This window comes from Lynx rufus, unplaced genomic scaffold (genome assembly GCF_022079265.1).
Source record: "Lynx rufus isolate CCGP_SWC_20201006 ecotype Redwood Valley unplaced genomic scaffold, mLynRuf1.p SCAF_17, whole genome shotgun sequence".
Taxonomy (NCBI): domain Eukaryota; kingdom Metazoa; phylum Chordata; class Mammalia; order Carnivora; family Felidae; genus Lynx; species Lynx rufus.
In genome coordinates this window covers 35,910,750-35,926,298 of record NW_025814831.1, presented here as the reverse complement: position 1 = coordinate 35,926,298, position 15,549 = coordinate 35,910,750, and the positions used below count along the sequence as shown (strand labels likewise).

General features: G+C 38.9%; 1 protein-coding gene across 8 annotated transcripts in view; it reads left to right on the top strand.

Moving 5' to 3' along the window:
• The first annotated feature begins 6,378 nt into the window (after positions 1 to 6,378).
• GPHN (gephyrin) overlaps positions 6,379 to 15,549 on the top strand; it is a 622,612-nt gene continuing 613,441 nt past the window's right edge. For all 8 annotated transcript variants that reach the window (XM_047079492.1, XM_047079490.1, XM_047079491.1 and 5 more), the window contains exon 1: positions 6,379 to 6,442. In XM_047079492.1, the coding sequence (XP_046935448.1) occupies positions 6,379 to 6,442 (64 nt within the window). The remainder of the gene's footprint in view (positions 6,443 to 15,549) is intronic.

Here is a 15,549-nt window from a genome sequence, read left to right as displayed (position 1 = left end):
GGGGATGTTGGAGGGGGGATGGGCTAAATGGGTAAGGGGCATTAAGGAATCTACTGAAATCATTGCCTCACTATATGCTAACTAATTTGGATGTAAATTTTAAAAAATAAAAAATTAAGTTAAATCACAAAGTTAAAAATAATAACAATTTTCTTATTGTATATTGCTTTTATAGAGACAAATATATTTACCTAGAATAGCTGGGCTTTAAGCTAAGTTTGATATCATGGAAACCAATTAATAATAATAATTTAGGAAAAGCATGATGTTTTCATTTTTTTAAAAGTATAAAACTTAAACTCAAACCATGTCAGTTTTCAAGCTTCAGACTATTTTTTCTTGGCTTGTGTATACTGAATCCTAAAACCTGAAGGCCTTATAGACAGAGTGCTTTTGAGAAATCAAGTAGTTTCTAGGAACCTAATGTTACTTTTTGATTTAACAATCTCTCTTTCCTTTCTCTTACCTGATAATTCCTTCTTCTTCTTCTAGCAAATACTGTCCTCCTCTTCTATGGTCTACCCTTTATTTGAATTAAGGAAGGAGAAAAACCAGTGTTTTCTTTAGAAATTTTACTTTTCCCCTCCTTGCTTCCTTCTTTTATAGATAAGTAGACATAAATAAGTGATGATTGTGTGTAAGTTGTCATGACATACCAGGAAAAGCTTCTCTATCTTCTGAATGATAACAGGAGATAATGTGGGTGGTATTAAACATACAAATTAGTGTCCTCAGAAAAGAATAAAATCTGTAGTAATGGTGGAGAGAGATAGGAGTCTGTAAGAAGAGTTGAACTAACTGTGAACCTATCGAGGCACTAGCCTTACCTATGGTACCTTGATCCCCCCTCCCTTGGTCTTAGCCATTTGGTAGGGGTCAGCTGATCCTCATCCTCTGGGTGAGTACATAACTGAGGCCTAACCAATAGGGTTAACTTGCCTTAGTGTAAGTACTTTGGGGGTGGGGATATGACCTAGTTCTATGGTTCTCAAGATTTTTGGTTTCAGGACCCCTTTACACCCTTAAAAATTATTGAGGACTCCAAAGAACTTTTAAGTAGGTTACATGTATAAATATTTACCATATTAAAATAATTTTTAAATATAGAAATATACAAACACATTTCATTAGCTGTCAGGGTGATGATATCATTGCATATCATGTAGCCTCTGGAAAAATTCCACTGTATCTAAAGAGAAAATGAGAGTGGAAAGACAAATAATGCCTTAGTATTAAGTATGAAAATCTTTTTGACCTTAAAGACCCTCCAAAAGGGTCCTGGGTTCTCCAGGTGTCCCCAGACAAACTTGATAACTACCGATCTAAATTATTGCTTACAAAAGACAATACCAATTTTGCCACTATGTAGGAAGAGCCAATATGAGAAGTCAACAAAGGAGAAAGCATAGCTGAAAGATGGCATTTTTATGACATGGTTTCAGATTCTGACTCTAGCCAACCCTGAAGCTATATACATGTATGGAATTCATAACTGCATGAGCCTTTTGACTTAAACTATGATCAGTCACTTGTAGCCAAAATGTTCTTATACATTTGGAGTAAAAAAAATACGAAAGACCTAGGCACAAAATTATTCAAGCAGAAATCTGGGGAGCAGAAATACAATATCAAAAGCCCAAGGAAAAGTTCTAATTTGTTTTTATAAACATGGCAGACATTGGAAAACAGTGTCCTAATTGTTCTTGAATAAGTACCATCAAACTCCATGGACACAGTTGTCCATGGACATGATAAATGGCTCAGCTTCACTTCCCTAAAAAATAACAAAGGCATCAAAAAAAGCAAAATGTCAATTTCATTAGTAGGAGTGTATAAACTTATCTCACCTGACTTTGGAAAATTCTAACTAGAATTTTTGTACTGTGTTGAATAGTTTCCTCCCAATTTCACATCCACCCAGAATCTCACAATGTGACCTATTTGGAAATAGGGTCTTTGCAGATGTAATTTGTTAAGTTGGGGTCATACTGGATGATAGTGGGCCCTAAATCAATGACTGATATCCTTACAATAAGGGCAAGTGAAAATACATATAGGCAAGAAAGCCATGGTGGCAAAGACTGGAATGATGCAGCTACAAGCCAAGGAATGCCAAGGACTGCCAGCAACCACTAGAAGCTAGAAAGAGGCAGGGAAGAATTTTTGTTTTTAAATAGTATTTATTTATTTTTGAAAGAGAGAATGAGCAGACGAGGGGCAGAGAGAGAGGGGGACAGAGGATCTCAAGTGGGCTCTGTGCTGACAGCAGAGAAGCCCGATGTGGGGCTCGAACTCACGAATTGTGAGATCACCACCTGAGCCGAAGTCAGACACTCAACTGACTGAGGCACCCAGGCGCCCCCCTTTTTTTGTTATAGAAGCATATTTATTGATATGGAAAGATAATCACACTATACAGTTAGAGAAAAACCAATCAGGAGAGAGAATGGCTTTGCTTTGATTTTAACTTCTGGGCTCCAGAACTTTAAGAAAATAAATTTCTATTGTTTTAAGCCACCCAGTTCATGGTACTTAGTTATGACATCCTAACTTAGGAACTAATACACTGCCTAACTCAGCCCGTCTAAAATTCATCTTGACTATAATCAAGCATCCTTTGGGGAAAATAATAGGTTAAAATCAACCAGAGTTTCACCTTGTACCAATTTTTGTTGTTGCTGTGCTAAATACACATAACAAAATTTACTATTTTAATCATTTTAAAATGTGCAATTCAATGGCATTAAAAAAATTTAATTATGTTGCACCCATTTTTAAGTGACTGTTTTTTTTTTAAATGTTTCTTTATTTTTGACAGAGACAGAGACAGAATGCGAGTGGGTTAGGGGCAGAGAGAGAAGGGAGACACAGAAGCAGAAGCAGGCTCTAGGCTCCGAGCTGTCAGCACAGAGCCTGACACGGGGCTCGAACCCACGAGCTGCGAGATCATGACCTGAGCCAAAATCGGACGCCCAACTGACTGAGCCACCCAGGTGCCCCTAACTGACTGTCATTAGCCTATCAGGAAAGAGGGAAGAATCAAATAAGCCTTACAGGGAGAATAATCCATTGCCAAATTTGTTCTTTCTCACATCTAACATCAATGAGGAGAGTATGACCCCAGAAAAGCCAGTAAGCTTTTGCCTTATACTGAAATTGTAATTAACCATAGGAAAACTCAAGTACCAGGAGGGCTAAGTGTAAACACACTTTAAGTGTTACACTAAATGGAAACACAACTTTTATTCATTTAGTAACTCATTTGTCTTTCATCTTCAAAATGAAAATCATTATGAAAGTCAGATGCTTATCTTTTGTTAATTTTTAGTAAATGTAAACCCCTGTTGTTTTCATTACTAAAACCTTAATAGAGACAGTGAATCCTTGGGACCTTCTAATTCTTTAGGTACAAACTTTTTTTCACTTTTTGTTTCCCCTTTCCCCTCAGTATATTCCTGAGACATCTGTCAAAATTTGGAAATGCTACTCTCTTCTTACCAGAAAAATTTTTTGTTATAACGCTTGTTTCCAGGGTGAACTTTGAAGAAATGCCATACTATACAGCAAGAGTAAAAAAGCATGTGCATACTGCAATATTCATTCAATAAGCAGCAGTAAAAGAAAAGTCACATTAGGGACACCTGAGTAAGGATGTCTGTCAGTTAAGCCTCGGACCTCGACTCAGGACAAGATCTCGCGGTTCACGGGTTCAAGACCTGTGTCGGGCTCTGTGCTCACAGCTGGGACCCTGAAGCCTGCTTTGGATTCTATGTCTCCCTCCCTCTCTGACCCCTTCCCTGCTTGCGCTCTGCCTCTCTCTCAAAAATAAACATTGCAGGGTGCCCCAGTGGCTCAGTCGGTAGAGCATCTGACTTCGGCTCAGGTCATGAACACATGGTTTGTGGGTTGGAGCCCTGTGTTGGGCTCTGTGCTGACAGCTCAGAACCTGGAGTCTGCTTTGGATTCTCTCTCCCTCTCTCTCTGCCCCTCCTCCGCTTACACTCTGCCTCTCTCTCTTTCTCTCAAAAATAAATAAAGATAAAAAAAAACATTAAAAAAGTCACATTAGACAGTAAAGTCAGTGAGTTCTTCCTGTGCAAATTTTGTTACAGTTTGCTAAATTTAGCAGAGATGAATACACTTGAGGAAAATTGTTGGAAGACAAGCACATATTATAGTTGTCCAATTTAGTTCTATTAATACTAGTTTTTTTCAGCAATTTTAGTAGTTTCAGCAAACAAACCTCCATATGTTAGGGTTAATTAAATTTTAATGAATTTCACCCTTATTACTTTTGTAGATACAGGAAGTCCCTTGTTTTCTGTTACTTACTGTGAAAGGAAAATACCAGTTTCTTTCCACAGATAATTATAGAATATTCTAAGTTGAGAGGGTGCTTATTTAATCTGCAACCTTAAAAACCCCAAACTTAGTTTAAGGTCATAGAACCTATTAGTAGGCAGGGTTAGAATTTCTCTAAAAATTCAAGACATTTTACAACTATTTCAAATTTGAGGGAGCAGTGGGGAATAAAGATTGCAAAGGCAAAAGATTGCAATATAGACTGCAAAGGCAGCAACATAACCAACCATTTTCTTGGAGGTATTTTCACATATATCTCTCTCACTTGAAACTAGTTTAGAATCTGTTGGCCACCAGGCTCTATGGTGATAGATTATTAAAGTGGCTTTATGATCTGCCTTCCATTTTTTATCTACCATAAAAAATACTAGCAATGCACATACTCAAAAGAAATTTTACTATTTTATCCCACCTCAGTTTCATCCATCATCTACTTTGTATTCCCATTATTTAAAATGAAATACAAAACAATATGAACCTTCAGTTAGAGGTTAAGTCCATGTTTCAATGGCACAATAAAAAAACATAACCATCAAATTGAGATTTTAATTGCGTACAAACGTTTATACATTTTTGACAATTTGCTTTTCATTCTTACGCTCCCCAAGTTTTTTATCATGGCTGAGAACATTAGGAAAAAAAAATATGTGTATTATTTTTTTAATTCCCAAATTGAAAAGGCTAGAAAACAACAAGAAGCCAAGGTGAAATTGCCAAAGGTGATTAATAATACATTTATGAAAGGTACATGAAAATAAGTGACAACAAAAACTATTTTTATGGTAATCTCACATCCTACAAATGATGAAATGAAACTCAATTGTCACGGCCTGGCTTCTACTTCCAATCTTTCGATCGTGGTTCAGGGGCGAGGAACACGTTGTTCTCATTCTCTGAGATTGGTGCTTTTCATCTAAAAGCAGAGACCGTGGTGGTGATGGAGCGTAAGGCCACGAAACCACGGGACACCGGGAGGAAGAAAAGCCAGGTATCCCCATTCAGGATGCTCTGCTTCGCTTGTGAGGACCGTCCTGTGGGTACACACTTGGAAATGGGATCCTAAAGCAGAGAAGAAATGGAAATCCTCCGGCAGGGCGAGCCGACTGACGAAGCAGGCGGGAAGGTGAGGCGGGACAGGATAACTCCTTCACTACGGCGGGCTCTCGGTTTCAGTGGCCACCGTTCTGCCACCCACGTAGCTTTCTAAGCCACTTGCAGGTTTCCTGGCGCTTTCACGGGGTCGAGCGGCTGCACGAAGAAGCCCCGTATGCTGAGTCCTTTCCTCCTCCCCTTGGGAGAGCGGCTCCGCGGCCCGGAGGGCTGGCCCGCGGCTAACGACGACGCGCTGGCTCGGCAGGGGATTGCTTCTGTCTGGGGCTCGGCTGAGGCGGCGTTCGCGTCCCGCGCGCACCCGCTCCGCGTTCTCCAGCCAATCCGCCGCTACTCGCGCGCCCAGGAGCGTTCCTCCGTCCTTCTCGGGCTGGGCCGCCTCCTTCCCGCTCCCAGTACTCTGCAACCCGAGCTCTCACACCTCCCCTCACTCTCCACGAGTTCCACGCCTCGCGGTGTAGCTCCGCCCCTGTCCCCGAGTCCGCCCCCGCAACCCTCCGAGCGTGTGCACTCCTTTCCCTTCACTCTCCTGCTATCTAGCCGGTCTCGGTCTCGCTCTCCGCAGAGCGGTCTGGGTCTCAGCGGCCTCGTCGGACGCCTCCGCGCGCTCTCCCCCTGCGGCCCGCCCCCCGACCCCTCTACCGCAGCTAGCCTCCTCCGACCTGGACGCGGAGTCGCGCGCTCAGACTCCGCCCCCCCCCACCGCGGACTCGCGCACTCCCGGCCGGGCCTCTCCCCCGCGCAGGCCGCGGAGCGCCCGGCCGCCTCCCCCTCCTTGCCCGGTCGCCGCGAGCTCCCCGGGCGCTCTCGCTCTCGCGCTCTCCGAGGCGAGCGCGCTCCCGGCCCGCGCGCTCCGGGCTCCGGCTTCTCCCGGCTCCTGTCAGTGCGGTGACTGCGCTGGGAAACATGGCGACCGAGGGAATGATCCTCACTAACCACGACCATCAAATCCGTGTCGGAGTCCTCACAGGTAACCGGGGGAGGAGGTCCGGGACCGTCGCGGCCGCTGTCCCCGACTAGTCTCAGGCTTCTCGTCTGTGGTGACTCTTCTCTACGGCCTCGGGAGGAGGGAAGACTGAGGAGGGGGACGGGGGGGCGCGTTTTACAACCGCTGAGAGCCGCCGGAGGTTGGGGTGTTCCCGCGGGCCCCCCAGGAACTGGGGCCGGCCCGTGGGATATCAGGCCCCAGTGCCTTCGCAGCCGAAGTCCCTGGCCCCCGGGGACTGAGGGGCTGGTGCGGCGGGCGCTGCGGGGCTCCTTGCTGCCGGTGCAGGCGGCGGGATCCCGGCTCCGCAGCTTGAAGCACGCCGCTCTGACTGGCCGGCGCGCTTCCTCCGCCAGTGCTCGTCTTAGAGAGGGGGGATTCCCGTTTCCACCCCCTCCCTCCCCTCCCCCCTCCGCTGGCGGCCCCGCGCTGCTGTAGCTGTGCTTGCCCCGGGCACCGGCCGGACACCACACTGGGGAATATCAGGCGAAACTCTGCTCTGCCTCAGGCTACCCGTCGCCAGTCGGGCATCCCCTCAACCACCCGTGGGACACCCCTTGTTTGTCCCGAGAGGTGGGGGATCGCTTGCACCCAGACCTCGGAAAGTGTCTGCATTCCGCCTTCCCCAGCAAAGGGCCCTCTCTCTGCCCGCCTCTTGGTTTTCTTAGAGGGACGGGCTGCACCCTGCGGCCGGGGCTTTTTATTTGAGAGGGTAGGATTCCCCGACTTGGGCTTCTCTGTCCCCCTCCTTTCTGGGAACCCCCCTCTCCGGTTGGTCCCAAGGCTTGTGAGCAGCGCACTTTTCCTGGGTCTCGTTTCCCTCCCTCGCAGAAGCTGTGTGTGCTCTGCATGTCTGATTCCGTTGCGTTGTATTTGGGTAATATCCCTCAGTTCGGCGGTAGGCAGTTGCTGCAGGGCATGACTTCCGAGATGAATAGCAAGCCAATTTGTTGGGGGTTCTGCTGTGGTTCTGTAATTGGCAAGGTTTGTGTGTAATTCAGTGGCGAAGTGGGGGTTAAAGAACTATATTTGGAATCTGAGGGCTTAGTTTAGAGTGAAGGAAATCCAAGGCACACTTGCTGTGATTTTGGAAAAAGAAGAGATGTAGACGGGAATCCTTGTGTCTCCCTAGTCCCCCGCCCCTCACTTCTTATTTTTTTTTCTCTTGTCAAATTCTGACAGGTTGAGACGGTGCTCGAGAAGGGACTAAATTGAATGAGACTTGCTTTTATTAGGTAGAAAAAAAAATCTCTATCGGTAGATATTGAGTGCTAAGCTTATTTGGCTGCTGAGTTTTATGAAAAGGAGATATCCGTGGCACCCCTTCCTCTCTTTTAAGTAAAAGGGTTGCCTAGCCGTGGTATTCTTTCCAGATGTTAATGGTGGTTTGTTGAATTTTCCTAATGGAAAGCCCCTGGGATAGAGAAACTAGTGTAAGCCAGTTGCAGGGAAGGGACCCCCTCCCCCCCGCCCAAAGCAGATGATGCGCTGTTCTCTTCTTTTGGTGCTGAAACTGTTGCCTTGTGTGAAGATTCAGTTGTATCAGAATTCTTAGAGTTGACACTGCTGATTTTCAAAGAATCTAATCACGGGTGTAAAAATGTACAGCCTCTATCAGCCTTCAACTTGCTCTTTACAGTCCAGCCGGTTTTGAAAAATGATAGAGTAGTAAGAGTGAAGCTTAATAGAATCCAAAGTATTTCAGCTGTCCATGGAAACGAAAGGTCAAAGCTGTTTTCTTTTTTTTTTTTTTCCAACTATATTCTGTCTGCTGGAGACGCTTTATTTTTTTTTTATATATGAAATTTATTGACAAATTGGTTTCCACAAAGCTGTTTTCAAGTTAAACCATAGCGTTTAAAAAAAACACATTTTTTGTTGTTAATTTAAGCTTTCCCTAATAGTTTTATTTAGTGAATCTTCTTACCTGGGTAAAGTGACACAGTAGATAGGTGTACAGAATGCTTTGAAAGATAACAGCCCTTATCTCTATCCCTACAGTACAATAGGGATAATATTGGTATGGAAACAACTAAAGAAACAATGTATGTAATTATTGTGCTGCTATTTAAATAAATTACGGTGTGTTTGAGGGCTAAGTGTAAAAGGAATTCCATTCCCAGATGAATTAGGAGCAAATGTGACTATCTGAAGGGAGAATTTGGTTCATTTACTAAAGGTAAGAAGAAACTGGCATTTCAAAGGGGAGTTGAAAGTCAGTGGTAACCTTATAAATGAATATATTGTGAGGATGAGGTTCTTGAGCAGAATAAAAATGAAATGCAAGGACCTTGAAAAGCTTAGGTGGAATAGGTAGGTGGCACAGGCAAGATGTCAAGGAGAAAACTTTGGCAGTGGAATTAACAGTAATCTGGAGAAGCTGTCTCATGAAAATGAGGTACAGTAGTTTAGGGGGAAAAGTCTAGGGTCAAGAATAAGGATATAGCTGAAGGAACGAAAAAGAAGTTTCAGAATTGGAAGAAATGGTAATGGAGGACAATAGTATGTGATGATAAAATGGACATGTGAAGTCAGAAATAACTTATGTTTTTACTTGAAAAGTTATAGTCAACTTCGACAGAGCCTGGAAACAGAAGAATCAGAGGAAAGAACACCAGTTCTCAGTCTGCAAATAGAGGATGTTTATTACAGACAGCTTAAAATTTGTGGTCTTGATATTCCATGTGATTTTGTGCAAGAAAAAACCCTACAAAAATGAAGCTATGTTGTGTGATTTTGTGTCTTATATAACTTAAAGTTTCGCAGTTTTACTGTGTAAAAGTTTTCTTTATTGAACTTAGTACTATGACTTCATACTTAAGAAAATTGAATTAAGAGGCCTCACTTAAAATTGTGATTTTATGGGTTATAATTTGTGGCTCTCTTGAAGGCGGAGAGCGTGTTTTAGAAAATATCTTCTACATGCTTCATGATAATGATGTTAAGTATTTTTATCTATTTTTAAGAGGTGATTGAAAGTATTGTCTACCTATGCACACATTTTACAATGTGTTTATATTTTGGTGAAATTGTGTTGTCATTTCTCAAGTCTTTAATTGACTTTCATTGTGACATTTTTTTATTATCTGTTGAAAAATCATATGTATACTTTGAAACTTCTCATCCTCTGTATTTTTTTTAGTCTTCATCTTGGCTATAAATTTTGCAAATAGATGTAGTATGCAGTCTGTTGAAATTTTCATCAAATATTAGAATTTTGAAACAGTGGTAGGAAAATATTTAGCAGAGGCATTTCTTTTTGCTTAATGGTCTTGAATCATTTTGGACTTGAAAATTAGATTATAATAATTAGTGTGACATGGCTGTTTTAGTTATGCTAATTATCAGGAAAATGGGAACATTTAGGTACATAAAAATTGGTTATCACGGAAACATTTTAGGTTTATAGCAGACTCATTATATATTAATGTGTCACTTTTCACCTACTTTTTTCTGTTTCTAAATAAACTCTTTATCCAGGGAGCACACTAGTTCTCTAACTGTTAAAGCTTCACAGAAACATCAGGAAACTAATGAATGCATGCATTTATATAATATAGAGAATGAGAATAGGGATCTGTAATCAGTAGAAGATATTAGAACAAATATAAGACTAGATAATAGAGATTAAAAACTAATTGTAAAGTAGAACACCAAATATATTATGTATAGGCAGTATTTTAGTCATTCATAAATAAAGTCATTCAAAATATTTAACAGATTCTAAACCGAGGAGATTATAATCATGTAAGTCTAGAATTGTTGAGGCATTTATTTTATTTCATTCCTCAAGTTTATCCTTGTACATTTTCTGAAAAGCTTATTTATTGATGTTTACATATCTTTGTTTTGAGAATAGGTGTTGTCATTAACTAGGCAAAGTAGTATTGCAAACCAAACTTAAATTCTACCGAATGGAATTTTGTGTTCAGGCAAACATACCAATATTGATCTGTATGACCACTGTTAAAAAGAATCCTATTCCTCAAACTAGGTCATTCTTTCACGAATTTTTGGTTGAAATCAACGTATTAGAGAATTAAAGGTTTAGCTAAAGTCGGAAATCATTAATTTCTAATGAATATACTATCATCACTGGCTAACAGCCTTATAAGCTAGCAGTACCTATGTTGTTATATATTAAGAGTTTTAACTATATTAAAATCATGTATGACTATTTGACATTAACTGAGGTGTGGAGAATCAGCAGTATGTTGCTGGGGAAGAAACAATGAATAAGAGTCTAATTTTATTGTTACTGGTGATACATTCGTATTTAAGGTGAATAAAGTACTTTGTGAAACACTCAGTAAAATAGATAAAACTTATACTTTCCTCCTGTAAATAGGATTGAAGAACAAGGGAACATATTTGGAATTTGAGCTGTTAACAAAAAAGAGATCCTAAAAAAGAAGCAATGAAACCACAAGAGATTTTTTTCCTTCACATCTGGGCAGAGAAGATAAATACCACAGAAGAAGAAAAAATTATTTAACCTGCTCAAAAGTATTTGGGACTGTAGTTAGTATGGATAGCATGCAGTCTTGCTTAATTTTTGAGCAACCACCCCAAAAGCAAAAGTCTAATGAAGTATCTTCATGTAGAAGTTGTATCCAGGTTGTTCAATGAATTCATAAGTGAATTTGTGTTCAATATATTAATTGTAATTAAACTTTCTTAAATTTTATAATTAAACAACCCGATTATTTTTACAGTTTTTCCAGTAAGTATGCATTTTGAAAGAATGGAATTAAACTTACTATATGCTTTAAAAAAAATTCCTAATTTGAAAAATAAGGGGGCAAGGAAATGAGATGTGGTAAAAAGGGGCATTATACAATTTGTGTCCTGCTTTTCATATTGGGTACATGATATTGTGTCAAGGGATACTCTAAGGATTCTAAGTCTGAGAATCAATTTTAGTCTTACTAAGTCTTAGTATCAATTTTACTTGACAATGTATAATTTAAACCGCTTTAAGTATGTGTAAATTAGGAACAGAATGTAGAATTCACATGAATTGTTAAGAGAAAATTAGAAACTTCAAAGAAATTTCAAGTAAACCCATTTTACAGCTCCAGACCTCATCAATCTTCTCTGTTATTGGTCCTTTGACACCAAAAATTTAAGGAGCACTGGGTCATGGGAAGAACACTAGAAGACTGGCTTTCTAATGCTAGATTGGCCAGTAAAGTTTTGTAATATTACTTAACTCTTAGCTTTTCTTACCACTAACCAGAAGGAGTCATTCTTTAAGATCACTTTAAACTCTCATGGCAATGTTTCTATACTTTAGCATCTTGAACAACTGGAAAGAGAAATATAGGATATCAGACTTAGTTAATATTTTTTGTCTCCATAATGAAAATCATGATGGGAGGGGTTAGAAAAATGCAAGAGAATAAGAAACGGAAGAAAAGATAAAATTTCAGAGGTTAAGTCCTGTCAGTATAAACTGAAGGAAAAATATTTAGATTTTTTTTCATTTGGAAATTTTTGTGTTGGGGCACCTGGGTGGTTGAACTTCAGACTCTTGATTTCTGCCACATGTCATGATCAATCTCATGACTTGTGAGATTAAGCCCCACGTTGTAGGACTCTGCTGATAGTGTGGAGCCTGCTTGGTTTTCTCTCTCTTCCTCTCTCTCTGCCTCTCCCCCTCTAATGCTCTGTCTCTCTCAAAGTAAATAAACATTGAAAAATTTTTGTGACATTGATAATCCTCTGTTATCAGTAGTTTCAGTCTTATACTTAATTTCAGACTTAGCTCAAGCATTACTTCCTCAACAAAATCCTAGAAATTATTCTCTACAATGATGTCTTTGTTTTCCTGCAGTATTTATAAATGTTGTCTATACCCTGTAATCATGTGTATGTGGGAGGCTACAAGGTATAGTTTTAAAAAAAGACAAAAGTACTTTAGAGTCAAACAAACTTAGATTTCAGACCCAGATTTGGTCTTTATTTTCGGAAGTCATTTAATCTCTCTGAATTTCAGTTTCCTTCTCCAAAATGAGGATGGCAGTACTTATTTCACAGTTGTAAGAACTGAGATAATGTATGTGAAAATGCCTATCATATATATCTAACTTGGAGTGTATATTTAATAATCTTCCTTTTCTCATCATATGTTGCTTTGATGCAGTTTGGTAATGTCTTCATGTATAAACATCTTAGTCAAAGTAGGTTTTAAAGTTCTTGAAACAGAAGATTGTGTGCTTTACGTCTTTTGTGTCCTTTTGTTGTAGCACCTATTAATGAAGTAATGGCATAGGAGATGTATAATAAAAAAAATTGGGTGGTGTGACATTATATAAATGGCTTAGGAAGTGGCTTAGGAAGCAGCTACCCAAAAACACTTAGGTTAACCAGAACTTCACTGTTACTAGTAAGAAGACGGTTCAGGGGTTTAGTATTTTTCTATATATTGCTAGTAAGAGGATGATATTAATAATGTGTATTTGAAACATTTTTATACTATCAGGTTTGATATATTTGCTTCTTAGTTGATGGGCAAGTCTTATGAGGATTATTTTAGAGTAATTTTATAGTAATTTTTAAAAATGTCATCTTAAAAAATGAAAAATTTATAGGTTGAAGAAATTCTGAAAATGTTATTTTGAAGGTCAGTTCTGATGGTCAAAATAACATAAAATAGGAATCAAAAGTTCTACGTCTTCTATGACTTTGAAGACACTTAACTGCATTTTACCTCTGTTTCCTTAGCTTTGAGTGGGGGTAATTATGCTTACTTAATAGAGTTAATGTGATGAACAAAGGAAATAATGTATTCAGTATTCAACATCTATGTGCTAGGGTCTGTGCTAAAGTGAGGGATACAATAGTGAATAAGACAAATACAGTCCTAGTCCTTTTGGAGCTTATATTTTAGCATTAATAGGAACACGCTATTTAGTCAACTTGGATATTGACAAATTCATGCTTCATTTATGTTGCATTTCAAGGAATAAAGTGCTTCTATATTTTCTTTTTGATGTAGATTACTTAAGTATAAACATCAAAACTTTTCATGTAAAGCCATTTTTGACACAAATTTTTAAACCATTACATATTTCCTACTTTCTAACATAGAAGATATTGAACATAATTTATTTTTGTTCAATCAGGTTTAAGTAATTATAGCTAACAATTATCAGGCCTATATACATGGTATAAACATGTTCAATTTGTTCTAAGCATTTGGCGCCTGTTATTTAATCCTTATGGCCTTTATAAGTTGCCCTTCACCTTCTAGTTTCTAATCTACTATACCCTTGGGAAGCACACAAACTACCTTGCTAAGAATTAAACATGGTAGCATATCCATTTAGACTTGCAGGTCTAAAGAATGATTGTTTTCACTTTTGGGTTGAAGGCATTAGAGAAGGAATGGTTATTACTATAAGACCACAAGAAATTTACATATTTCTTTGTACTTTGACATTTCAGGATCATGGCTAATTGTGTCTGCCTGATGCTGAAAATGTTAATAAAAATGCAGAAACTCATGAAAGGAAGAGACCACCTTGAGTGCTAAGTGGAAATGTACTGTTAAGTTCTTTTTTTTTTTTTTTTTTTTTTTTTACAAACATTAAGAAAAAAGTATACTTAGAATTAATGATCTTTAAAGTCTAATTCAGGTTAAGAACTTTTGGATATCTTGGACACAAGAAATTGAATAGGGTAAATACTATTTTCAGACACAAAAAGGATGAAACATTAAAAATGTGATCACCTTTTCTCCCTTCCACTTAAGAGTCAATAGTGAATTTTGATCCTAATGCAAATTTAAAAAATTATGCTATGATAGCATTGATGTCTCCGTGATAGTAGTTACATTTGAATTTAGTTGCAAATGGGATAGCTTCTGAATACTTAGCATGTTGTTAATGAATTTTAAAAACTTATGGAGTATGTTTGTGTTATTGTAAAATATGTAACAGTACAGGAAGGTAAAGTGTAAAATTAAGCCCTACCACTCTACTTTCCCAGTCTCTTTCTCTCTAGTGTTAATCATTTTTAAGAGTTTTAATTTTGGGGTGCCTGAGTGGCTCAGTTGGTTAAGCATCTGACTTCAGCTCAGGTCATGATCTCATGGTTCATGAGTTCAAGCCCCCCATGGGGATCTCTACTGTCAGTGCAGAGCCCGCTTCAGATCTTCTGTCTCCCCCTCTCTGCCCCTCCCCCACTCACTCGCTCTCAAAAATAAACATTTAAAAATAAGAAAAAGATTTTTATTTTTGTTCTTCTGTATACAAGCATGTGTTTATTACATCACAGTTTGCAAATTGGCAGACCTATGGCCATAACTGACCAATACACATGATTCATTAGGCCCCGGCTGTGTTTTTACAAAAAAGTGTGTTTCTAGTATTTTAAAAATATATTTCATATAAACCCATATTTTTAACTTTTTAAGACTCAGCAACATGGCAACCTCTTTTTCATATGACAATAGTTGGTTAAGTGGTTGTCCCCTGGAAATAGAGCATGTGTTCTCCAGTTTCTCTCAATTCCCACTGAACCTATTTATATTCTTTACCTAGCTCTGTCATTTGAATTTGTGATCTTTGCTCATACATAGTATTCTGCACCTACCACCCTTTCCAGCATGTCTTGGACATGTTTTTGTATTAGTGAAAATAATAATAGTTAACTTTTTTGAGAGCTTACCAAATGTAAAATGCTTTTCTAGAGCCTGTCATAGAGCCTATTAATTTAATCCTCATAATAGTATCACTGTTTTACAGTTAAGGAAATTATAGCAGAGAAAGATTAAGTAATTTGCTCAAATTACTGTGATGGGCGAAATTTAAAAGCCAAGCCGCAAGTCGAACCCATGTAGTCTCTTCCTAGAGTGTGAGCTCTTAACACATTATACTTCTTGGCATGTAACAATTAGTTCATATAGATATTTTCTTTTTATGCTGTATTTAATCATCAGTCATAGGTTATTCTGTATTTAATCATCAATCCTCAATTGATGAACCTTGAGATTTCTAATTTTTCACTGTGACAAATGTTGTAGACAGTAACATTGTACATTTATCATTGCATATTTGTGAGTTTTTTTAAATGTAAGATTAATTACT